At 40.9% G+C, this 25976-nt stretch overlaps 1 protein-coding gene and 1 long non-coding RNA gene across 2 annotated transcripts; one reads left to right on the top strand and one right to left on the bottom strand.

Moving 5' to 3' along the window:
- Positions 1-1030: 1030 nt before the first annotated feature.
- Positions 1031-21098, bottom strand: LOC136438203 (microtubule-associated tyrosine carboxypeptidase-like). Its single transcript, XM_066432958.1, has 5 exons — positions 20672-21098; positions 8691-8837; positions 5947-6079; positions 4648-4953; positions 1031-1738 (listed from the first exon to the last, which is right to left on the bottom strand). Exons 1-5 carry the CDS (start codon positions 20921-20923, stop codon positions 1485-1487), a joined length of 1092 nt encoding a protein of 363 aa, XP_066289055.1. The 5' UTR covers positions 20924-21098; the 3' UTR covers positions 1031-1484.
- On the top strand, positions 12836-16822 carry LOC136438204 (uncharacterized). Its single transcript, XR_010756406.1, has 2 exons — positions 12836-13370; positions 15694-16822. It is a non-coding gene; the product is annotated as an uncharacterized lncRNA (long non-coding RNA).
- Positions 21099-25976: the final 4878 nt, after the last annotated feature.

The raw sequence follows: 25976 nt of genomic DNA, 5'->3' as shown, positions 1-25976 counted from the left end.
GGGTGACACCATAATACACTACATGATGAAACAGACTCCCCACTCCCCAGGTATATGAACGGTGATGCATGAAATGTGACTACCTGCTGACAGCCTGGTACTGTGAATTTTCTAATCGGCCCAACAACTGGTCCACTGATTCTTTTCGGACCGTTTTTTTCGGACCGGTTCAGCAAGAAATACCGGTACAAAACAAGTATGAGAATCTGATAACAAGCAAGGATTGTAGTATCATGAAACTGATGTGTTTTTTTTTAGAATAGATATTATGTGAATGCAGCATTGCAAGAGAAAACAGATGTTTTCTACCTTTTTTTTATTTTATGGTGGTGAAACTTGAAATACATGTAACGTTAGATGCATAATAAGTATCCAGGATGCTATGTTGTATGAGTCTATGACTGAAAATGAAATTTAATCAAAGTTCAATCAAGGAGGTTTTATATCCTCCTCCTTACCGTGACCACGGTACCTCTGCTAAGCCGACTTCTAGAGACGATACTACTGCCGTTTGTGTGTATTTGATATCTCGTGTTCAATACATGCTATGGTTGTAATTTTTGAGTTGTTGACAGCTCTTGCGTAGTCTAGTAGTAGTAGTAGTAGTCGTAGTATCCAGTATTAGATTATACTGCAGCGGGTTTCCCTGACGCAGGGGTAGGCAGCAGTCGGCCAGTCTTCACACAGCGCCTCCAAGCGGCTCTGTCCAGCGGGTCCACGTTGGTGGTAGTCTCTACCAGACTAACCGCGCCGGCTATAGGGATAATATTTGCCGGGGGACTTTGGCCATCGAGGGGTTCACCCTCTCTCCGTAGCCGACTCCCTTCATACAATTCACTCTATTTGGCCAATTTCTACTATTTTCCGAGCGATCCGTGACTTTGAACCGTAAGAAGGGGTTGACGGATCTTTAATGATTATGCAATTATGAATAGATTTTGATATTGTGAATTGATGTGTTCCATTGAAACACGCACACAAGTGCCGGGGTTGCTTACTTTTTCCAGAAGTACAGTTTTAGAGCTTTGGGTGACGATGTGAAGTCTTTTTATTGAACAACATAAAAGCCCCTCCGATTGATAGATGCAGGTGAAGTTTGAACATTAAAATTCATCTGTGTTGGTAACAAATGACATTATCAACAGCATGAAGTTCTTTCTATTGGAAGTTACATATTGAAAGTTATATATTGGAAGTTACACCTCAATATATAGCATACAAGTTCTAGTTAGATCCAATAAGTTATGCAACGAAACAACCAAACTCACTTTCATATTGATGGCAAAGCAAACTATTCTTAGAATTATTGACATTTGGTGCGAAGGCTTTGTCTGAGATGCAAGACCACCAATAACTTAGAGGTCCATTCAAATCCACATTCTGTATATATCGTTATATAACAGAATTGAAAACGACTAATTTTATATACAAAGCAAGCACAGCTCTTAAAAAAATAATTGGAAGGCCCACTTAAAGAAGGCCACTTAAACACCGATTGCTTGATCATCAGAGAGTCCATTAGCCATGACTATGTAGTCTAACAGTTTTCTATACTGATCCAGGTTGTCCATGAAGCTGGGAATTCTTGTCCCGTCAGTCTGCATGTGTTCCTGCAGTCTCCCTAGGTCCCGCCAGGATACTTTACCCATGCGCATCAAGTTGTGGAAGTCGATGTCTTTTCTGTGCCTAAGGATCTCCAGGGCGCCTTCTAGGTACACTTGATCCTTGCAGAAACAACCTTGAACCAGAAATGTGCAAAAGTATGACAGCAATGCATAACTAGAAAGGCAACATTTGTACGAGCAAATACATCATGTATCGCCCATTTCCCTCCCCATGCAAGAAGCGACCGTTCTAATGCAAAAACTAACTAGAGTTCCACGACCTCATACCTTCGCCAAATGATTTTAACCTTTATGACTGACGTATTAGGAGTGTTTCTCATCAATCATAAATCATACCAGTTGATTGTCTTAAAATATAACATGTCCAAAGTATGAGCTTAACAAATTATGACCCTAACAAAGAAGGTTTTGCTAATATTTATCATCAATTATGCAAAGGAGGCCCTTATTAGCATAAATTGATTCAACGATGGTCACATTCACATAACGTCCCAATGCCACAAAAAAGGATTAAATGTATGAAATTGCCGTCATTTGCCAGTGTGGAATAATAGAAGTTACTCATTAAGTATGCAAATAAGGCCCACATTTGCATATTTTCTATCTATTAACAGTCCTCTCTTCCTCAGTTACAATTTGAATGGTCATATCATGGAACAAAGCGGATTTTTAAAGTTGCCTCATTAATTATCCAAATTGGAATCTGATTTGCATAATCATTGTCCAATCATACTAAGCATCACACAAGCTATCCACATACCAAAAATCATGACCATCCATCAAGGCCATCATGTTATAGTATTTTCTCATTAATTATGCAAATGAGGTCTTCATTTGCATAGTTCCTATCAGTCAATATTTCTCTCTTCCTCAGTTACATATGTCACATGTTTCAGAGTCCTATCATGGAATTTGGCGGATGTATAAACTTTCCTCAATAATTATGCAAATTAGATACTGATTTGCATAAGAAGTGTCTAATCACGTACATCATCACTCAATCTATTTACCTCAAGCCCTTCTTGAGTTATTCCCTTTCAAAGTCAGACATAAACCTGCTCCTGCAGGTCCAAAAAAGCCGCTAGGGGACCAAACCCACACCACTTACCAAAGATCTATCTACCACTCAAAAATCAGTTCCATAACATGTCCAGAACACGAAATATTAAAACAGGAAGTTCCGCTGCAGTACCATAAGAAGCCGCTAGGGGGCCCAAAATCTAATCGTTTTTAGGTCTCATCAAAACCTACCAACATACCAAATACCAAGACAATCCATCAAGGCATTCTCGAATTATTCTGTGCCACTACAAACAAACAAACAAACAGACAAACGCTACCCTCTGCATAACCTTCTCGGCGAAGGTAATTAACGTTGTATGTCTGCAATGTTGGTATTTGAATAAAGAATTGAATTGAAGACCAGTCAGAAATGGATCTCTCCCAAGTTGGAACCCTATATGCATGGGTGGGCTCTTCTAGGCACCCATATTCATACTGGGCCATTCAAAAAAATTCCTCTACCAAAAAAAACTGGACCTTTTTGATATTAAATCAACCAAGCCCAAAATTGAATTTTCAAAAATGTCCCCCTCATACAAGAATGGACTCGTCCAGCTGTGTATGGACCAACACGTATCATGCAAATTTCAGAACTTGTTAGACAGAAATCATGCAAATGAGGGATTCATTTACTTGATCTATCATGAAATGCTGCTTTAGCCTTCTTTACTTGTATAAGACTTTTATACTTGAAGTCTTGTGTTATTTGGGGAGAGAAGATCATCAACTGATATGGTTTACGCAAACAAGGACTTTATTTGTATAGCCAATGAGAACAAGATTGGCAACATAAAAAGATGTTGCCATGGCGACGGTGGTCTCTGTTAACGTTTTCGTTTTTAGCCCACATGCAAATAAGGACCTCGCATAAATCATATCAGTCAATCACCTTCTTTACCAAAATAACACAAGTTGTCAAATGTATGAAAATCTTGTTTTCACAACAAAAGATATCGTACCATTTCCTCATAAATTATGTAAATGAGGCCCTCTATGCAAGATTTGTGTCTAATAGTGGCCACATTTACTTAACTTCCAAATGGTGCAAAAATGAAATCCCCATCATTTACCACTATGGATTTATAGTATTTTGTCATTAATTATGAAAATTGAGTATCAATTTGCATAATTGATATCTATCGATATTTATATCTTTCTCAGTTACATATGTCATGTGTTTGAGAGTCCTATAATAGAATTCAGCTGATTTATTAACTGTCCTCATTAATTATGCAAATCAGATATTGATTTGCATAATTGGCATATGATTATGTAAATCACTTAAGCTATCTAAACACCAAAAATTATGATGATCCGTCATCCCCTTCTTGCGTTATTCTCTTTCAAAGTTTGAGTCCAAATCAGCTCCTGCAGTTCCAAAAAAAAGCCGCTAGGGGGTCCAAATCTACAGGACATATTTTCCTAACAAAGAGCTATCCACCACTTAAAAATCATGACTATAGCATGTTCAGAAGACGAGATTTGAAAAGTGAAAGTTCCCCTGCAGTACCATAGAAAGTCGCTGGGGGGCCCAAAATCCAATCATTACAAGGTCTCCCACAGACCTACCCACCTACAAAATATGAAGACAATACATCCAGGCATTCTTGAGTTATCGTCCCATGGACTTTCACATTCCTGTACAATTCCTAGAATTCTTGCAATCTGCACACAATATAGTAAAAATCTGGCTCGCCCCTGAGGCGTCGCCAAAAATGTATAATACGTCGGCCGTAAAGGCTGATATTATTTGGCGAAGTTTGAGGTCGTGGAACTCTTGGTAGGGATGTTGTGGTGTGGATACCACGTAAACTGATTACTACTAGTACCTCTTTTTGTGACTTTTGACCCCATCACTGCTATAAGATTGATGGCGTGAATTGAGAGTAGGAAACACAGGAAAGCTGAATGATTACTTTGACCGCAGTGATAGAGACGTCTGGTAATTAGTGCCGCTTACCTGGCAGAGAAGTGTCGACCTGTCCCCGTTTGGCTCGGAGCACATAGTCCCATCGTACATACGGATCCCGTACAAACCTGCCCAGGTCTTTGAACAGGTTGGAGAAAGACATCTGTGAAGCCCTGTACGCTGTGTAGTATAGAAGAGCAGCCCGCCACAAGAAAGGATGCCGTCGGTACAGGACGCTGTGTAGACTGGCCAGCCCCTCCTCTGTAGGGTTGACGCTGAGAAGGCCGTATTGACGCCGACCCTTCCCACCAGTCCATGGCTGGAGTCTGTTGTTGTAGCTCCGGAGGTAATGGGTGCCTTCACACAAAAATGTACACTTTTATTAATAAAACATGCACATTGTCATCTTTCTCTCGGACAGTTTTGTAGGTATTTCCACCATGACGTATAGTTTGGATGTTGTCATGTGCAGAACTGAGAATACGGCTATGTCACTATAGTATAAGCCTCACACATGTTGGCAACATGGATTACTCGCCAATAAATGTGTCTTTCGTGGCAGGAATGTTCATATCTTCTTGTGTGGAAGTATGTGATAGCAACGGTATATGGGCCTAAATCGCTTTTTTATGTGGCCATTTTGAAAGCCTTCTTCTTTACTTTGTCCCCCTCTTCTTTCTCCGACTCTATCTAATACACACACACACGAACGCACACGCGCGCAAGGGAAAAATCAGCCTCCATTTCAGTCGTTCTTTGAGGCGCCGGAGTTCATAGATCTCGACCGATTTCTGAATTGGTGGCTGCAAAAATCCTACGACGATGGATAACATTTTTAATATGTTCAAAATCATTTTAGCTGTATTTCTTACGACGCTCGGTGATGGCTAATTTTACGTGGGATTTACCTGTGATTGACGATGTACCAACATGTGACCACGACTTTATTGTACCCGGTTTTTCCCAAACGCACGACGTACGGCACGACACGACGTACATAGCTCCCTCCACCCCCCAATCGTAGGTATGACGTGATGTGACGGCTAGGTTCTTTTGCTGGAGAAATTGTACTGCCGCCTGCTAGATTTCGGCATTAAAAAGACAATGGCGATTGAGAATGTCTTTCAAAGGGCTAATTACGGGCGGCAATACTAGTTACTAGTACGCAGCAAAATAACCTGGCCCCGATATGTTGAAAATCGCAAATCAGTGCTCCCCAAAATAAGTACCAGTGTCGCCCAGAAGGCCTGAAAAGGAGGCTAGCAAAAAAGTAAGATTTTCGTATAAATCACAACAAATCACTGTAACCGTGCAACCGATGTTACCACTTCATGGCAGCCCTGCTCGTACCTATCTCGTGTCTTGCCACGCCCTCCAACCAGAACTGACGAGAGGTGTTGACGTTGATGTTGAGTGTAGGCCGGCCCCGACTCTGCGTCATGGAGGCCCGTGACAACAGATCGTCTGACAGGTTTATTATCACCTGCGAGCAACAAGTAGGTGGTATAATGAATACAGAAGAACGAGCTATCTCGAACTTCAAGAACGGCAAAGCGACTCGGGAAGGGACTTGGTTCTTAATGAAATGCTGCCCACACATTCTCATTGGACCACTTACCAAATTATATAACTTGTTCCTGTCCTCCGGTTATTTCCCCCAGGAATGGTGCAATAGTCATATTGTTGCCCTGCATAAAGGCGGGGCTAAAGATGACCCCGGCAACTATAGGGGGATTTCAGTTACCAACTGTTTGGCAAAACTTTTTACATCTATTTTAAACTCTCGCCTAACCGCATTCCTGGATGAAAATAAACTCTTCAAATCAAGCCGGCTTTAGAAAAAAATTCAGTACGAGTGATAACTTGTTAGTCTACACTTTTAAGGAAATATCTCTCAGAAAACAGACGTCTTTATTCGTGTTTTGTTGACTTCAAGAAAGCCCTCGATTCCGTTTGGAGAGAGGCACTCCGTTACAAATTGTTAGATTCGGGAGTAGGCGGCAATTTCTATAAGTTAATAAAACGCATGTACTCCAAATCCCAGACATGCGACAAAACATCGTCCGGTTTAATGCCATCATTTGCAACTGAGAAGGGTGTTAGACAAGGCTGCAACCTCAGTCCTACATTGTTTAACCTTTTCACAAACGACCTTGTACATGTACTTGATAATACCGAATGCTCACCGCCTTCTCTACATAACTATCGTGCCTCCTGTACGCAGATGATTTTATTTTTTCCGAGTCTGACAAAAGGCTGCAAATTGCCCTAGATACTAAGCGACTTTTGTACTTCAAGTTAATTTAAAGACAACGAAAGCTATTATCTTCGATACGTCTGGCCGCCAGACGTATTGAAGATAATAGCTTTCGTTTTCTTTAAGTTACTCTGGCCAGTCATTCCCAAAACAAACATTCTCATTTGGGCAAAACACAGTGGACATAGTCCACTCCTACTGCTACTTGGGCCTGAATATAACCTCATCAGGCAGCTTCTCCCTTGCAAAAAACAGCTTTCACTCAAAGCACGTAAGGCTATGTACCGTCTGAAACCCTCATTCGTTCATCTGTTTCCCCAAAGTGTGTACTAAGAGTATTTGATTATTGTATGAAGCCAATTCTTTTATATGGATGTGAAATTTGGGGCACCGAGTCCATAAATGACAGCTCTCCAATCGAAATCTCACAACACCGCTTCTGTAAAAATATACTCGGGGTTTTCAGAAATTGTAGTAATTTAGCATCTAGAGCAGAACTGGGGCGATTTCCTTTAGACTTAGATATTTCTGTTCGTTTGATCCATTATTGACTGCGCTTGTTACAGATGGACTCCGATAGACACCCATTACAAGTTGATGCCCTTTTGTTTCAACATAGCTCTATTATAAATAGCCGCAGAACAACCCTATTACAACCTGTGAAAGAAATATTAGATTGTAGTGGATACTACTATCTGTTCCATTCTTGCAATTCATCCAGTGATATCAAGTCAGTATGTACTATGATAAGGTCCAGAATTATCGATATGTACACCCAAACTTTCTGTCATAATTTGAGTATGGATACAGGCAAGCTAAGGTTCTATAAGGCATGCAAAACATCATTTTCTATGGAAAAATATCTAGAACTATATGGTTTTGATTTACGTTCAGCTATTAGCAAAATTAGAATTAGTGCCCATCCTCTTGAAATAGAGAGAGGGCGGTACAAAAAGTTACCTGTGTGCGAAAGAACTAATTAATGCATTTCCAAGCACACTCGGTGTAAACTCAAGTCCGACTCAAGTGCCGCGAAGTGACTTGGACCGCCCAGCTGCGCCGACGGTGTGACGACTGCAGTATTGTCTCGCTTTGAATCAGAGTGAAATTATGAAATGGATATATTATGGAGATAATGGAAATATTATGGCACAACGAGTAAGAAACAAAATTTCAAATTTGCGGCAAGCGCTTTCAATGATTTTCATATGACCTCTGGCTGGGCATTGCATGACTCACCAGAGTAGACTCGGAGTCGACTCCGTGGATTGCATGCAAGTAAAGGCGACTGGAGTCCGACTTGAGCATGGTTTCGAGGTTACTCAAGTCGAGTCCGGGAAAATGGTACTTGAGTAAAAATTCCAGTCCCAAGCTTCCAAGGGTGTGGTCATTTTGAAATCAACTCAGTCGCTGGTAAAAATCGGCGCAACACATTGCGATATTTCATTCTGAAGAAAAGATGCCCCTTAACATTTTTGCCGAATTTCAACTCATTTCATACAAAAATGAACCTGCTATGGTTCTCCTCCCTCGTAGCATAGCCTGAAAGTAATGACCACACTGAGGAAATGCATACCTTGACTCCCTTTTTCAAATCCAACCGATTCACGATGGTTTGCAATCATTCATCATGTCATCACCTCTGTGGAGATACATTGGGTCTAGCTCTGTCATGTTTCAATATTGAGACAATGTGAGTCATAGTGTGACCTGCGTGCACCCCAAACATGTCTCGTATGCACATGCATGGACATCTTACCAACATATCTATGGGGAATATTCGATGGTACAGTTTCTGTCATGTGACAGGAGAGAGACAACGATGACGTGTACAAACCTCGCCGTTCTGCAGTTTCTCCCTCTTGAAGCATCGTTTAACGATCGTCATGATCTCCCCTCGCGTCAGACGCTTGCCGCCAGTCCTCGCCTCAAAGTTTTCGTACGTTCCAAACTTTTTCAGAGCATTTTCCATGATGGTGATTGCCTGTTCCAGAAGGTAGAAAGTTACAAGTCACGATCTAATTTGTTTGTTATAAAGACCAGCTAGCTGGTTGACAAGACAAGATTTGAGAGTTATCATCAACTTTCACCTAAACCTAACTACCTACCTAGTCCCTCAACCTGGCACGGTCGTTGGGGTCGGGGTGGACAAGGTGCTTACATCTTAAACGATGATTCATCAGCACATTGTTGGACTGAACATAACATTTACTTGAAAGTGGTGCATTGGATAAAAATGTTTTCTTATAGGCACTTGGGAAAATACCCAATTCGAAGAATGGACTTTGAAGTGTAGTTATCAAAATATCATTGACTTGTTTTGACTTCGTACCGGGTTCATATCACGTTTTTGTTCGTCTCAATGAACGATAATAATGCCACAGCAAGTACAATTTATGGATGACATCCTCTGCAGACTTCAAAACTTAATGCGAGAAGACGGCTGAAAGAAAACAAGATTGGTAAATTATTATACATTTTAAACGTTGTAACAAGAATGTAAGCGGTAAAACGTGGTATCACAGCCAACAAGTCTGTTATTCCTGTATTCCAGTGCACAAAGTGACACTAGTGTGATAACCTGGTGTCACTTACCAAGTTATTAACTGCAGTCATGGCTACGGTACTGGTGCCAATTTTACAACTATGGAAACACTTCTATAACTACAGTCATGGTTACCTCACTAGTGTCACTTCTACAAGTACAATCAAGGCTACCTCACTAGTGTCACTTCTACAAGTACAATCAAGGCTACCTCACTAGTGTCACTTCTACAAGTACAATCAAGGCTACCTCACTAGTGTCACTTCTACAAGTACAATCAAGGCTACCTCACTAGTGTCACTTCTACAAGTACAATCAAGGCTACCTCACTAGTGTCACTTCTACAAGTACAATCAAGGCTACCTCACTAGTGTCACTTCTACAAGTACAATCAAGGCTACCTCACTAGTGTCACTTCTACAAGTACAATCAAGGCTACCTCACTAGTGTCACTTCTACAAGTACAATCAAGGCTACCTCACTAGTGTCACTTCTACAAGTACAATCAAGGCTACCTCACTAGTGTCACTTCTACAAGTACAATCAAGGCTACAACATGACATCTTTTCCCGTTTTGGTACTTTCTCGTTATGTGGACCATCTCCGGAGGGGAAAAATTCTTGCCTTTTGTTTCAAAATCAGGTGAAATCAATGGGCGCGCTGATACCATCCATAAAAGTTACTTGCTGTGGCCTAAGATGATGTATAGGGATGCAAATGACATGCTAATGTTATGGAGATGATATGTAGGTATGCAAACGTATGTTAATGATATGGAGATGATATATAGGGATGTTAACGGTACGTTAAGGACATGTATGTATGCAAGTGATATGGTGATGATATGCGGAGTGTATACAAATGTTTTGAAGTATGCAAATGATATGCTACTGACTTATATGTATGATAATGATATGACGATGTGTATGTATGTATGTATGTATGTCCGATGTATGAATACTATTGGTTTCATTTCGTCATATTTACATGGACGAATTGATATCATAGCATGTCATTTACATGTAAATACCATTTATGCGTATCATTTTCATGTCATTTTTATACCTTTGTATCGTTATGCTAATGTGACCTCTGACTTGCACTGCCTTGCACAGCCTGAATAATAACAATACCCATCCTGACCCTAATTCATATTATACAATGATAGAAATGAGTCTGCTTTCATCCCAGCCACATTGTTAGTGAGCTTCTGTCGTACTTCTTCATCTGTGGAAGGTCGGCCGATTTTAAGATCGACAGAGCGCGTCTAAAAGTGTTACTGCTGTCAAACGATCCACCCACGTCTTCTCCTCTTGTATAAGTTAAGCTCCGCGGCATGGGACATTCTGGTTTTGGTTTGGAACAATTTGGTTTTGGTTCAGGGTGCCAGGCCTACGCGGATCAGGGCATGACAAGATATGCGCCTGTGGCCGGAGTGGGAGCACCAACTCGGTTTGTCCCAAAATGCTGCTCTCCAGGAGCAGAGGAGAGACTAAATAGTGCTTGAGTGGAAGCGTTTTGTCGAGTAGCGACAGGCTTGCACCGCACACTCCTAGAGCGATTTGTACTACTGTTCCAACGTCTTGTCCACAACAGGAAATCCTCTAATCGGAGAAGGCCGTCACCGAGAACAAGTCCGTGTTTTGTCTGTAACCGACTAGGCCATTGGAAGTTACAATGTCCTCTTAAGAACAGTCAATATAACAATAGAAATTCCCTCCCCAGGCAACAGAGCCACGCCCAGCTGCCTGCCAACGATGATGATGACGCGGACTCGAGACCCGTAACTACCCTAGGAAGCAATTCCGCGGGGCCCCCTCCCTCTTTTGTTTCAAATCCACTCCCGTCAGCCGCTGGCCGTGACCGGCCACTTAACTCGGCGCAGACAGCAACCACCCTGCCGCCTGATCCCCACCCAACGTCGGCGACACCGGACCCGCCACCTGTTCGTAACTCGCCACCTGTTCGTAACCCGCCGGCACCTGTTCCTGACCCGCCACCTGTTCCACTAGACGGCACTTGCTCTGTCAGTGCACCTGCGACGGCGTCCTGGTACCCTACACCGATCAGCACACCTACGCCGACGACGTCAGCCATCCCTGGGTCACTGTTGCCTCAGCGACCCAGCCGACGTTGTCGACAACCACAACATTTGAACAATTACGTTTCTTCCCTGGACAATGATTCTAGTAGTGACAGTGACACAGACCATGTCCACCCCAATGTATGCCATGTCACAAATAACCTGGGTGTGGGGTTGACTAGTCAGTGCCATCCCTCGGATGGGTCGTGCAATGTAGGTCCTTCTGCCCTTCCATTGCAACCCTTAACTGACGACTCCCCGCCAAACAGCTGGAGTCCGGTGTCCCCCCTTATGACATCCTTAGTTCGGGCCTTTACTAGCCCAGAGAAACCCACAAAGATTATAACAGTTTAAAGGAGAGGAAACGTTTTTCATCCGTACTTTAGGTCCCTCGTACACGTGGTAAGTCGGTTAGGGCGCCCCCACTTCTAGTGTCCTACGTCAAACTAAATGGAAGTGCTTTGCCCGTGAGTTCGTGGATGAGTTGCGCATGCGGGAGACCAGCACTCTCTCCGTCAGGGCCACTAATGTTGCGTTAATAAGCTCCACAGCAGGGTGTTATCGCTCCACAAGCACAGTTGGATTCCCCCTACCATGGCGTGTACCGCAGCTCCGCTGCCAGTCTGTTCTTGGGGTTGCCCTTCCTCCTATGACGCTCGCTCGATGGGACTTCCGTACTATGTACCCACGGTTTGTAAAAATCCTCCTCCTCTTCGATTTGTGTAGTCTGTTAGTACGTTCTGGCAGTTTCAGCCTTCCAATTGTCATTCGGTGGTCTCCTAAAAAGTGATTCCACGAAGGCCGGACTCGTACTTTTTATTAGGGGTCAAATAACAAGGAGTTAAGGTAGTGGGACTGCCTCGTTCTCTTCTCCGTTGGGGCTCGTTTTCCCCGCGAGCGCGTTGGCACTCTCTAGTCCCCTCCTCGTCCTGCAATCTAGGACCCGCTCCAAAACACAGCGGACTCCCGAGCCAAAAACGCTCTATACCGGTTTGACCGGGTTTGACATGGTTTGTTCTGTTCTTGGAATCTTTGGAAATGTTATGTTTGGAACCTGCAGTGTGTACTTGAAATTATGTCGACTTTGATTGCACTTTATTTTGATTGATAACTATTGTGAAATTGATTGTGCTGTTTTTTTTGGTGGATGATAACACTGATTATGCTGTATGATTATTCTGGTGTCTGCATCAGTGATTATGGGTCTTTATCTTGGTTGTTATGCAAGTTAGCTAATGATGTCTGCCATTGTCAGGATATTCTGTTTTATGATATGCTATGTTTTGTTATGCTATCATTTGACCCCGTTCATACTAAATCGCGTAAATCGCGAAATCGCCGAAATCGCGATAATGACCCCGTTCACACTCATTTTTTTCAATCGCGATTGAAGTATAATCGCGATTGTTCGATCCGATCGCGATTGAACGCAAAGAAACTTTTGCGTTCACACTGCTTTTCGCCAAGTGGATTAAAGTACGCCGTGATCCGATCGCGATTGAAGCACGAGGTCAAAGGTTCGGCGTCGCTTGCTACAAAATGGCGGGAGTCCCCAAACTCTTGATGATTTTGTATCTCTGGAGAATGTTCTGTAGCCGTGGAAGGGAACGCAATCGGCGGGCTATGATCGCGAGAAGGCGTGAACGACGAAGGCTTTTGTATATTGGCCTCGCTGTAGTACGGGTAATGAACGCGACAAGTGCTGTAGACAGGACAATCTGGGAGCGTGAATCATAGAGATAAGCATTACAGGGGAGTGGACACACAGGCTTCTGGGAAGGTTGAGGCGTAACGCACCAAAATGGCGGCGGTCGGATTTTGGAGCCAATGACGTGATGCAGAACCCCGGGGACTGTGCGTTTATTCAGCAGTGTGCAGATTCATGGAAGGTGCGTATGGGCAGGGGATATAGTGGTGTTCCACTTGACATGACAGATGTTCTTCGTCAAGTGCCTGCTGTCCTTCTTCCGTGTTTTCTATCTGCAGATACTACATATTTTGCCATTTGGAGGTGTTAAACAGAGTCCTAAATGATTACAATAATACATAGCTACATTTGAATCCAACCCTCTGTCACACCTACATAGACCCTACTTACACAGAAAATTTGAAGTCAATCAGCCAAGCCGATCGTGAGAAATTGACCTGACAAGTTTACATTGTGTCCACCAGCCCCCCTCCCCCCTTGGCTCAAGTGTGATCATTTCAACATCTCCCAGGAATGTGATCAACTAATGTCAATCTTACCAAACTAGCATAGATGATTAGTAGCTATATCCCTCCAACTTATGATGGAATATGAAGTCCATTCATGCTTTTGATTATGAAATATTCACTGGGAAAGTTGACCTTTGTTTGACCTGTCATATTCTTAACACCCACCCCCATTCAAAAAATAGACGGAAATAGAAAAACATGTCTGATTTCAAAAAAAATTGTAAGATTCATTAGTAGATATAACACGCCAACTTATATGGGACTATGAAGTCAATCCGTGATTTTGATTATGAAATATACACTTTGGAAGTTGACCTACTTTTGAGGTGTTGTGTTGTTCACACCTAGCCCCATTAAAAAAATAGACGGAAATAGAAAAACATGTCTGATTTCTTAAAAAGTAGTAAGAATCATTAGTACGTATATCCCTTCAACTTATCTAGGAATGTCAAGTCGATCCATCGTTTGGATGAAGAAATATACAGTTTTGAAGTTGACCTTTGTTTGACCTCTATAGTTGTTGACACCCACCCCTATTAAAAAAATAGACGGAAATAGAAATACATGTCTGATTTTCAAAAAAGTAGTAAGATTCATTAGTAGATATAACCCGCCAACTTATATGTGAATATCAACTCAATCCATGATTTTGATTATGAAATATACACTTTGGAAGTTGACCTACTTTTGAGGTGTTGTGTTGTTCACACCTAGCCACATTCAAAAAATAGACGGAAATAGAAAAACATGTCTAATTTCTGAAAAACCTCTTTGAATCATTAGAACGTATATCCCTCCAACATATGTAGGAATATGAAGTCAATCCATACTTTTGATGATGAAATATACAGTTTTGAAGTTGACATTGGTTTCACCTCTGAAGTTGTTGACACCCACTCATATTAAAAAAATAGACGGAAATAGAAAAACATGTCTGATGTTTGAAGAAGTAGTAGGAATCATTAGTATGTATATCCCTCCAACTTTTCTAGGATTGTCAAGTCAATCCATGCTTTGGATTGGAAAATAAAGACTTTGAAAGTACATGTAAATATGGTTGGCTATATTATCATAAATGTGGTAACTTCAATATCCCCTAGGCAAGTATTCAATTGCTTGATTTTCCCAAAATCAATATAAGTTATTAGTATTTCTTATCATATATGGGATAATCAAGCAAATACTAGAGATGCATTTGATCAAGAGACATAGACTGCTGTAAATATGTAAGTTGATCAGCCATATTGATAAACAGATTCACAAGTGTGTCTGCTTCAATATACCCCAACAGGAAATAATAAGCAATTTGTATGATTTCCCCGAAAGTATTATACACGTAGGTCATTAGTATTTGTATCTTCACTACAATCGGGACTTTTGACAACTCAATATTTGTCTTTCATGATGAAATATAGACTTATTATGCCATATTTGTTGTGTGTAGCACACTAGTATTGACTTCAGTGTAGAAGCTATGCTTGTTGGCTGCTTACCCTGTGCTATAAGCAAGCAAAAGATTTTCAAACAGTGAAGTAAATATTGCAGATGACATGCTGATTTTATGACAGCTGTCTATATATGATCCACTTTGAAATTGTCATCTGAAAACTGCCAAGCAATTATCCTGCCCCCTCCCCCCTCACACATAGATGTACTCTGTGTCTGACAAATTTAAGTGGTTTAAGGTGACTATTAGTATTGGATACAAAGTATCCAAAGATCATGTGTTATAGTGAGTGCTTGGTATGATAGGACAGCAATGATTTGCTTTGTTTTGTTTTGTTTTGTTTTTTCTGAGGAAAAGGTTTAGATTATCATCATCATCTTCAATGATCATGTTCTGGTAGTTTCTTGGTTTGAATGAAATTGACCAATATACTAGTACCCACACCAATATATCATATCAAATAGCTTTATAAGTCAAAGTAAGGAGAATGATCATTAATGCTAATTGTCCATAAGCTTTTTAATGTGAAATATATTCTTCTTTTTCAGATGGTGTCTGCTGTGGAAGCAAGTTGAACTCAAGACTTCTTAGCTCTTCTTAAGTTGTGGGATATGATGATGTACCCTCTTTACAAAGGAGTTGAATGCTACAATAGTAATACAACATAAACATATTGATGATTCATTTTGTGATTTTGACAATATTATTTCTAACGTTAAGTTGTCCCATGTACAATGTATCTATATGAAAACATATGTATACTAGTACTGTAAATGGGTAATGTTTGCATGGTTTTATGTTCATGTTTTTCACATTGACCTCTTCACCGCAGACTTAAAACCACATAGAATATTCACCATTTTATAGTAAAACCCTGTATGGCAGTTTCAACCGGGAACTTAAAATGAAAGCGAACACTCCATTTTCTCCCAACAGTGGAATTAAATCCCCGCAAATATTTCCCCTCTTACAGTTGTGCATATAAAAAATACCTTTTGTGACTGTTACATTTAGAACTTTGTGGGGTTTCTGTAGTTGACTAGTTGCTGATATGTTTAACTTTAATGGAAAACAATGACTTATAACCATTGAAAAAAACTTGTAACTACTATAAAGCAGTTGCCCAGTGCAAGTAAAAGTTATCTATTTGAAAATCATTGATATTTTCAGTTTGTTAATTTTGTCTATGACATACCCCAGCACAAGTTTTATCTATGGCATCAAGAATTCAAAGTATAAGCATTTACCTGCAATAGAATGCTGTTTCAGTGAGTATACATGGAGTAATGTATGAATTATGTGCCAATTTTACAACATGAATAGGATACTATTAGCCAATGTAGATAAATTTTCTACATAACTGTAGGTACTTTTTTATGATATTGCTGGTGTGTTTTGTTTGAATTTGTGCCAACCATGTGCAGTAAGAAACGGCTAGCTTATGGCAATACCATCAGGTGTTTTTCCTATTATAGATTAACAAACACAAAAGTCTGTATCTGTTTTGTATCTAATTATGCCCCGACTATGGTGAGGCAACAGTAACAACAATGCTTTAAAGATTTGGTAATACATGTACAATAATTATGCTGAATACATGTAGTGTTATTACACATACATTTCTATAATGTCACTAATAAAAGAATCCAATAAGATATCATGACAATTTGGCCTGTAGTGCTGTTGTTTTGGTCTCTTGACTTGTATTTTTGTACATTTTGTTTTACATGAAGGGAAAGAGGATCAAACATGAGAGATGTTAAGGTTCAACAAAAAGTTACATTGTAACTGAAACTTTGTTATACTGTATAGCAAATTCAAGATGTTAATTAATTTCTTTATTATTAGAATTAGCAGTGAAGGTGGTCTTAATTTCAGCAAAGGTTTACCATACAGACAAACATCATTTCTCCCCCTTATTTTGCTAATTTTGGAGCAGACCTAAAAAAAACTTCTGCACTTTGAATTAGATTTTGTGATGGAAAAGTCCTTTGAAGTAAGATCTATTATTTTGTAGTAGAGAAGGTTCATGGATTGATTTCTATAGCATGAAAGCTCTGAAACCTATAGTATATAATATCAGGTGTATTTGCAGCCAGTGCCACAGGCAGGTACCCAATCATTCTGTTTTAATGTAAGCTCATTTCTATTTACCAAAAGGGGCTATTCAATAACGTCCAAAGTAGTATCCACCCAGTACGTAGTAACGCACAAGACTTCGGATTCCGACATCAAGTGTCGTTTTCCGCTACCGAAAGGCTCCGCGATTTGAATATACCGCGCGCACCACTCAGTCCGGGTACCCGCCATCCATTGCGAAACCCCTGCGCGGAGCCTCGTTTTCGCGCAGGCTTTTGATTCCATGGCCTGCGTGAATGAAGCGACGATTGGTGGGAAAACATTGTACTTGGTACATTACTTATGTGATAAGTTGCGACCCTAGCCTTGAACCGGCCGAAATCCCCGCGGATCGCGATGGAATGAATCGTAGTTGCGTTCACACTCAAAATTTGATAGGATTGGATTGGATCCGATCGCGATTAATCCAATCAAACTACCTCCGGAGGTAGTTACAATCCAATCGCGATTGGATCGTTTTGGATCGTTCCAATCGCGATTGGGAGCGTTCACACTGAAAAAATCAATCGCGATCGGATCGATTCAATCGCGATTATACTTCAATCGCGATTGAAAAAAATGAGTGTGAACGGGGTCAATGTGGCTAGTATGTACGCTCCAAATCGCATTTGAAATCGCCCGAAATCGCTTTCCGCGAAACCACCTCCGGAGGTGGTTTACTCGCGATTTGCCTGCATTGCGACTTAGTATGAACGCTCGAAATCGCCTTGATGCGCCTTGGGCGCTTTACTTTGCATATTGACCCTGTCATGGGTCAAGGGGTCATCTGCAAATTCAGTCTTTCCGCTCATTATACGATGTTCATCTACCGCCTAGCTTGTTGGAATATTACGCCGAATGCGGCGGAAATATGTCAGAATCGGGCGGCGATTTTGGCGTATGGAATGACGAAAACGCATGTACTGATGGCCATCTTCGGGGATGTGGGGATTCAGAAGAAACCCAAGGGATCCCACCGAAACCAGAGCGTGTACGCTGAAGTTGCGACTGCCTGAGTTGGCCAAATACGCGAAAACATGGAAGTAATGCCGCACTATTAAAGGTAAAAAAACTCAAGATGAAGTACAAGAGTGGTGACAATCGAATAACGCGTCCGCCGTTGATCAAGCTGTTGGACGCGATTTTACAACTCGCGCTCGTTCGACCCCTGGTGTGAAGGAATGCGACTCAGGGCGATTTCGCGATTTGCGCGATTTAATGTTACCTGTATTTATTGTAGGATGTATCATCCAGTCGCCCATCGGTTTGTTAAATTATCACCCCATACCAACTTCTTCTGTTAATTGTTTTCCTCTCAAGATTGCACTATTGTACAATTCTGCTGATTGAGAGATGTTTTGTTTCCGATATTCCCATCGTTCTGTAGTTAAGTTTTGCTAGTCAAGTTTTTAATACCTTTTATTGGACAGTTAGTTAGCTTAGTTTTCTTAAAGTTAAGTTAAATGATGCGGGAGGTATTGCAGAAAGTTATATGTACCTTATGTTACATGGTACGGATGTTATATTTGAGATGTAGGTACCTTTCCTTTTAGGAACGCTATGCTGCCCCGACGGCTGACTAAGCTATTTGAGAGAGAGAAAGTGAGAGGTACCTTTAGGAAAGGTAAATACACCTGACAAAAAATTATGCTAATGAATACCTAATTTGCATAATTTATGTATAAACTCGTATTGTCCTTACCGTAAAAGCTGCGGATGTCATCTTTGAGATGTAGGTACCTTTAGGAAAGGTGAACACACCTGAACGTGAATTATGCTAATGCAGACCTCGTTTGCATAATTTATGCTGAAACTTCATAATACTCTTACATTCAATGCTAAGGATGTCATATTTGAGGTGTAGGTAATGGGAGGGGAATATCCTGCGTTTTCCCGAAAATGTTGTCTTTCTAGTTATAGACACGTCTTAGTGTGGTGAGAGCATGATCGTATACGTAAGAGAAATAGCCCAGATCGTATCTAAAAGACCATCTGTCACATAAGGCCATACCATCTTAATTTTATGGATGACATCCTCTGGAGTACCCAAAACTAATGCGAGAGGGCGAAAAAAAAAATCTAGCAAAAAAAAAAAAGATGATAAACCGGAGGACTACATAGCTGGTATTGCAAATTAAACCACAGAACACAGTGTAAGTCTTTATTTGTTCGAATTAGCTCATATCAAAGTGCTTTTAACATGGATGATGCCTGGTTTAAAGACCCATATGTAACATTTGGCCGTTTAAAGAAAAAAAAATGTGTTCGGCTGTGTACACAACATCACGCCTTCAGTCAGAGCAAAACATCAAACTCTGTAGGCAACCCAGCCAGAGATAATATCGTTCAGTTTGATACAGACATGTACAATGATAGTATTGTCATATCATAAACAAAATTTCGAAGCCTCCTCGGTGGTGATTTTTGTTTTGTTTTTTGGAGAACGGACGAAAATCAATGCGCGCGCGGATGTCATCCATAAAATTAAGATGGTGTGGCCTAATGATAATAGAAAATGGAATTGTGGGATAAACCCAGTCTATATGCTACCGGTACCATAGGAGCCACCATGTCAGAATTACATTTTAGTTCAAAGAAAGTCAATATTTGCAAACAAACGGGAGTCTCGGAGAACGCCGGCAACTGGTCGCTGGTGTTAAAAACAGGTTTCGATGCACAGCGACCATCGTTACTCTCCAAGAAGAGGTTGATGGGGCAGATCGTCACCGTTTTATCATAGGCCGTGTTTTTTTTCGCTAGCCCCATTGGCGATCTGCCCCATCAACCTCTGCTTGGAGAGTAACCATCCGGCCGACTCCTAAAAATTGCCGACGATCCTTAAGTTAGTATCTGATCGAGAAAACAAAGGACACATAAGACTGCCAAAAATGCCATTTAGAGATTCGCATCTAATGAATTCTCTAATCGATTTTCGCGCAATGTGACAGGGGTATAAGGACGCTTACTGTCCTGTACTTTTGTTTGATTTCGAACCGTTGTTTGTGAGGATCATGTTGTGATGGTTTCTTATGATCAGGCGGCTATCCAAAAGAGCCATACGTGAAAAATCGTACGACGCTGCAAACATTTTAAAATCGCACGACGCTCGCTGATTTTGCATGCGATTTACATGCGATCTCCGTGCTATCGTGTTTGAATTTTACCTCGTTTGACAAAATAGCGATTAGCTTGTGTCAAAATGATGGAAATGAAATTGAGCAAAGTATCAAAAGCCTTTGCAACACAACACAGGCCTCTGTTTATATTCAGTCATGTGCTGATATGCTATGGTTGATTGGGTTACTCATGGAAGGTACGATTGACCTTGCCGTGCTCGTATTACTAAAAATAGACAAGGCAGATACTTCGGACCAAGGGGGTTTAAATCGGACTAAATTCCAGACTTACTTGATCTAGGTAGTTGTCGGATGGCTTACTGAACCTTTCCAGTACAGTTTGTGCCGCCGGGTAGTTGTAGAAGAAAAGTGGGTTGTAGTTGTAGTTGGCCCGCATGAACCTACTTTTCTCTGTCTCTACGTTAGCCGGTCTGACCGCGTCAAGAAGCCCAAGTCTTCGTCTCGGAACCGACACGGTACTGGACAGAAGAGGGAGCTTCAATATGTCTGAGCCTTCCGTAAATCGCCTGGCCTTTAGCCGCATATGATTCGGCACATTTCCTTCTGTGTTCGAGCAGCTGGACCGGCTACCCGGTGATTTTTTCCCCCGCCGTCCCTTGTTCTTGGTCCGAGGACTAACGATGGCTGGACACCTCTGAACCGTCGTGCTCTGCCTGTCTTCACAAGTCGGTTTCAGTTCCAATATATCCGTAGCGGCCATCCGGTTCGTATACGCTGAGAACTAGATAATTAAAGAAAAGAACAAAATGCCTGAGTGTAGTAAGTACAGTAGTCCAACCAACTTCCACCAGGTGTTACCGGCTGCTACAATTGCAACAACAATCAGCGAGTAAGCGGCACCACGGCGTCTTAGGTAACGGAGAAACATGACTCCGCAAGGCTATAGTGATTCTCTATTGCCATAACAAAGTCCCAAGCCACCTCAACGATACGGTGCCACACGGTATCGCCTAGTCTTGCATATAGTACAAGTGGACCGGCCGTTGACATTCCATGTACAAGGGCGACATCATTTTCGGCTTTAATGGTAACGAGAAATTGAAAAGGATAGAATATTGTCAAGGTCAGGATGATGGTTTCTCATATATAGTTTGTCTCGGACATTGTCGGGTTTTATTTTGTTTCTATACTATAAGTTAGTATAACATCACTCACGGGAGCATAGGAAGTGAAGTCCCGTTGTTGTCATTTGGTTTGGTTCTGGATATATTGTTATTTATTAAAGCCCGGTCACATACTACTACTTCTACACAATACTGGACAAGACCCCACAAGGGGGAAAACGTCCAGAGCGATTCACCTACGATGGCATACCGCGCAAATCGCACAATGATCGCAGGTAAAACTGGAGTTCCACGACCTATACCTTTGCCAGGTAACGTTAACCTGTTCCAGTGACGTCTCATCAGTGTTTCTCATTGATTATGCAAATAAGGTTGTCTCAGTTGGTCATTTTTTCTACCCAAATAACACAAGTTTTTTTAAAGTACAAGTCTTATATTAGCAGAGAAAGTTATTGTTACATTTCCTCATAAGTTATGAAAATAAGGCCCTCATTTGCATGATTTATGCCAAATGATGTCCACATTTCTTAACGTCCGAATGAAATCCCCATACTTTACCAGTCCACTATGGAATTTTAGTTTTTTTTAATAGTAATCATTCAAATAAAGCCTTCATTTGTATAATTGATATCTATCGATATTCCTCGCTTTCCCAGCTAACAGTTACATATGTCACATTATGTCATATATATATATATATGTTAGAGAGTCCAATCATAAAATGCAGCGGATTCCTAATTGATTATGCAAAAAATCTCCTGATTTGCATAACTAGCATGTGCTTATGTGAATAATCACTTATCAAAGCTATCTACAGATCAATAATGAAAATCTGTCAATCCCTTCTTGAGTTATTCTTGTTCAAAATCTGAAACAAAATCAGCCCCTAAAGTTTACAAAAGCCGCTAGGGGGCCTAAACGTTCACAACTTACTCTCCCTCCCAAGCGCGTATATCATGCGAAATATACTAAGCTACAATGCTAATTATCTTCGCCGAGTACTTGTACTCGGAGAAGATTATGTTTTCGGTTGAAAAATCTGTTTGGTGGGTCTGAATGTATGTCAGGAGCATAACTCAAGAAAGCTTCAATGAATCTTTATGATTTTTGGTAGGCGTGTAGTGGTTGTGCAAAGAAAGGTCAAGTTCGAAAATGCTTCACCTTGCGTTTTGCAACAGTACTGCAGCGGACTTTGCATTTTTTGTGTGTTAGTATGTAGGCAAAAAAAGTGACGGAAACGTTGATGGATCTTCATGATTTTTTGCAGGTGTGTAGATGTTGTGAAAACGGGGGTCAAGTTCAAAAATGGTTCCCCTGGTATTTTCCGTCGGTACTGCAGCGGGCTTTGTGTGGATGTGTATTTGTATGTCGCCAGCATAACTCAAGAAGCTGTTGATGGATCCGTATGATATTTAGTGGATGGGTAGGGTTTACAGAAAGGAAGGTCAAGTTCGATAATGGGCCTTCTAGCGGCTACCTAAGGTACTGCAGCGGAGATTCAAAATTTAGGGGCATATTTTCTGAAAGTGCTATGGTCATGATTTTTGTGTGGTAGATAGTTCATGCCACAGAAAGTAAGTTCTGTAAATTTTGGCCCCCTAGCAGCTTATTAAGAACTGCAGTGGGTGTTTTTGTTTTGACATTCGGACATGAATAACTTGAGAAGGGGTCGACAGATCGTCGTGATGTTTGGTATGTAGAGAGATCAGATGGTGCTTTACATTATCAATTACTAATTATGCAAATCAGGAGGTAATTTGCATAATTAGTAAGGAAAGTTTGTTAACCCACTGCATTTCAATGGGACATGGGACAGTGTCAGGTTATGTAAACAGATGGCCTTGCATAAACGTACATGTAGGTCAAATAAATAAACTATTCTCCAAGCAGAGGTGTGGGTCCTCCTGGTTTTAAACGCGTTCAGTTTAAGCATTTTTGTTCAACACGGTTGGCGACATAACGAAATAGGGACAAAATAGAAAGCCTGACTAAAAACACCAAAAAACGCGCCAGATTAGACTATTCATATGTATTGACTGTACCATTTCATCATCACTTTCAGCTTTCAACACTGCAATATCGAACCTTTGTTGCCCATATAATATCAACATACTCATATTTTTCATGACCAGTTATAACATCTATTAGCACACTCTACACATATACTAGTCCTGTACCACCAAATGATTTTTAACCCTATCTAGACTGGACTAATTCGCCCAATCATAACTTCCAAATGGTATGGTGCATGATCAAATTTGCAGGGGGTGATTAGCACGTAAATATTAATCACTCTCCATAATAAGCCTTGATTATTTGGCGAAGATAATGTGTTCGTGGAACTCTAGTTAAGCTAAAACGCTAATGCTATTTAAGCTGATGCTAATTGAAATAAGAATGGTAACTAACCTAAAATGCGAACTTAAAATGTATGTAGTAAATGTTGATGTTGTCAATACATGGTACAGAGATAGCTTGGAACGTTTGAATGAAGTGAAAGTCATGCATCTTAAGGCTAAGGAATCTGTCAGATGTTAATGTGTGTGTTAGTGTGTAAGTGTGAGTGTGTGCGTGCGTGCATGTTAGTATGTCGTGTTAGATCGTCTGTGTGTGTGTGATCCAACGTCAGCCTAAGCCTTAATATAAGTAGCCTAAATTTCCATAGGACTTAAAAGGCTCTACATCATAAACTGACAATATCAACATCTACTAGATTTAAAAAAAAAGATGAGACAAAAATGAAACTTGACCTTAGCTAACACATAGTAAGCTTAACTACATAACATACATGGTTGCTGTAAAACTGTACACTTTGCATTCCATAAAAAGCCAACAACTTTATCTCCAGACTACTAGGGGCATGCAGGAAGTTAGTGATTTATTGGCATTTCAGTTCTAGGCCGGTTCAACCTAGAAATGAACTATCCCCTCTGTCTACCTGAAGCATTATCAGCCAAGAGAATCATTATCTCTTGATGGATGGCAAGGTGTTGAGTACATTTTGATAACACCCTGAGTTTTTATTGCAGGTGGGGCGCTAGGACATCTCGGGAGCAACGACTACTTCTGCACACAGGACTCCAGCCTGTTTCTGCGGTAGACAAGCCCGATGCATGCCTAATTCGGTTCCTGTAGCTATGTCAATGGCCGGGATTGCATTGGAAGAAACCACAAAGTTCAGTGTTTTAGAGATCTGGGATTTCCCTGGTTCTGTTAGCTCATAACTACTCAGGCTCTCCAACCACCTGCCTTCTTTTGCGGCCCTGTGCCAATGTCTTGGTTCAGGACTCCAAGATATGACACAAGGCAAATTATGACGTTGTCTAGGTCCCCGACAACCACGGACCACTACATGAACAGAAAGAACAACAGATACATATATGTACAACCCAATCAGTCGCAAGCTAACAGGACCAGGAAATCCCCCGTTCTTTAAGCCATTGAACTTCACAGCCTCCTACTGGCAACATCACTAAGGATGTCACAAAACACACATCAAGCACCCTACCATTAACCGAGAGATTGTGATCATTCCTGCCGACAATGCTTCAGGTACACAGAGGGAATCGTACGTTCAGTTAAAGCTATAAATGCAATATAACACATCATTTAACTTCCCATCATGCGAATGACAATAAGGGCCTCATTTACGTAATCTATGAGGAAATGCTAGAATAGCTTTCTTTGCTAAGATGAGAATATCACACTTTGAACAACCTGTGTTATTTGGGTAAAGAAGGTGATCATCTGACATGATTTATGCAAATTAGGGCCTTATTTGCATAAAAATGGGAAACATGATATGCCACTCGAAAAGGCTAACATCAGTTGGCGAAGGTATGGGGTCGTGGAACTCAAGTTGTACAATTTATTTGTACGGAGTTTGCACCATTGTTACATGTACATGTGCAAATGCCTTTTTATGGCATCTAGAACGTTTTTGTGATAGAACTGACAGTATATTGTGCATATTGTACTATTTTCGGTATGCTGACCATAATTTGCAGAAGGGTAAAAATAATCTTATTTTTTATTTCAAAATCAGGTAAAAATCGATTGCGCGCACTGATGTCATCCATAAGATTTACTTCCTGTGGCCTTATTACGATATCTGGTATCTAATTGCCTCTGCAGTTCCAAGGAAGCTTCCCTGGTCCAAGAGCTATACACCACTCAAAAATCCTGACCATGGCATTTCCAGAACATGAGGTATAAAAACGGAAAGTTCCACTGCAGTACTGTAACAAGCTGCTAGGGGGCCAAAAATCTAATTATTTCCATGCCTCATCAAGACCTACCCACATACTAAATATCAAGACAATCCATCAGAAAAGATTTCCGCATTTTGACTTCCAAGCTAACCCATGGAAAGCCATATGGGAAGCCCCATTTCGAATAACAAAAGAACCAAAGTTACGATCTTTACAATGGAAAATTTTACACAATATTTATCCCACAAGGGTCACTATGTAAGATTTTGGCGCAAAAATTGAAAATAATTCTTGTGAACAA

Source organism: Branchiostoma lanceolatum, chromosome 7 (assembly GCF_035083965.1).
Source record: "Branchiostoma lanceolatum isolate klBraLanc5 chromosome 7, klBraLanc5.hap2, whole genome shotgun sequence".
NCBI lineage: Eukaryota > Metazoa > Chordata > Leptocardii > Amphioxiformes > Branchiostomatidae > Branchiostoma > Branchiostoma lanceolatum.
The sequence above is the reverse complement of the archived record's forward strand: the minus strand, read 5'-3'. Positions and strand labels throughout refer to the sequence as shown.

What these genes read in the sequence shown, in the direction of transcription:
- LOC136438203 (XM_066432958.1), bottom strand. Translation starts at nt 20,923, where the DNA reads ATGCGGCTAAAGGCCAGGCGATTTACGGAAGGCTCAGACATATTGAAG. An exon ending in CGTGGCAAGACACGAGATAG is followed by an intron (nt 4,954 to 5,946) that starts GTACGAGCAGGG and finishes TTTTGTGTGAAG; the next exon opens with GCACCCATTACCTCCGGAGC. An exon ending in GGTCGACACTTCTCTGCCAG is followed by an intron (nt 1,739 to 4,647) that starts GTAAGCGGCACT and finishes TTCTGGTTCAAG; the next exon opens with GTTGTTTCTGCAAGGATCAA.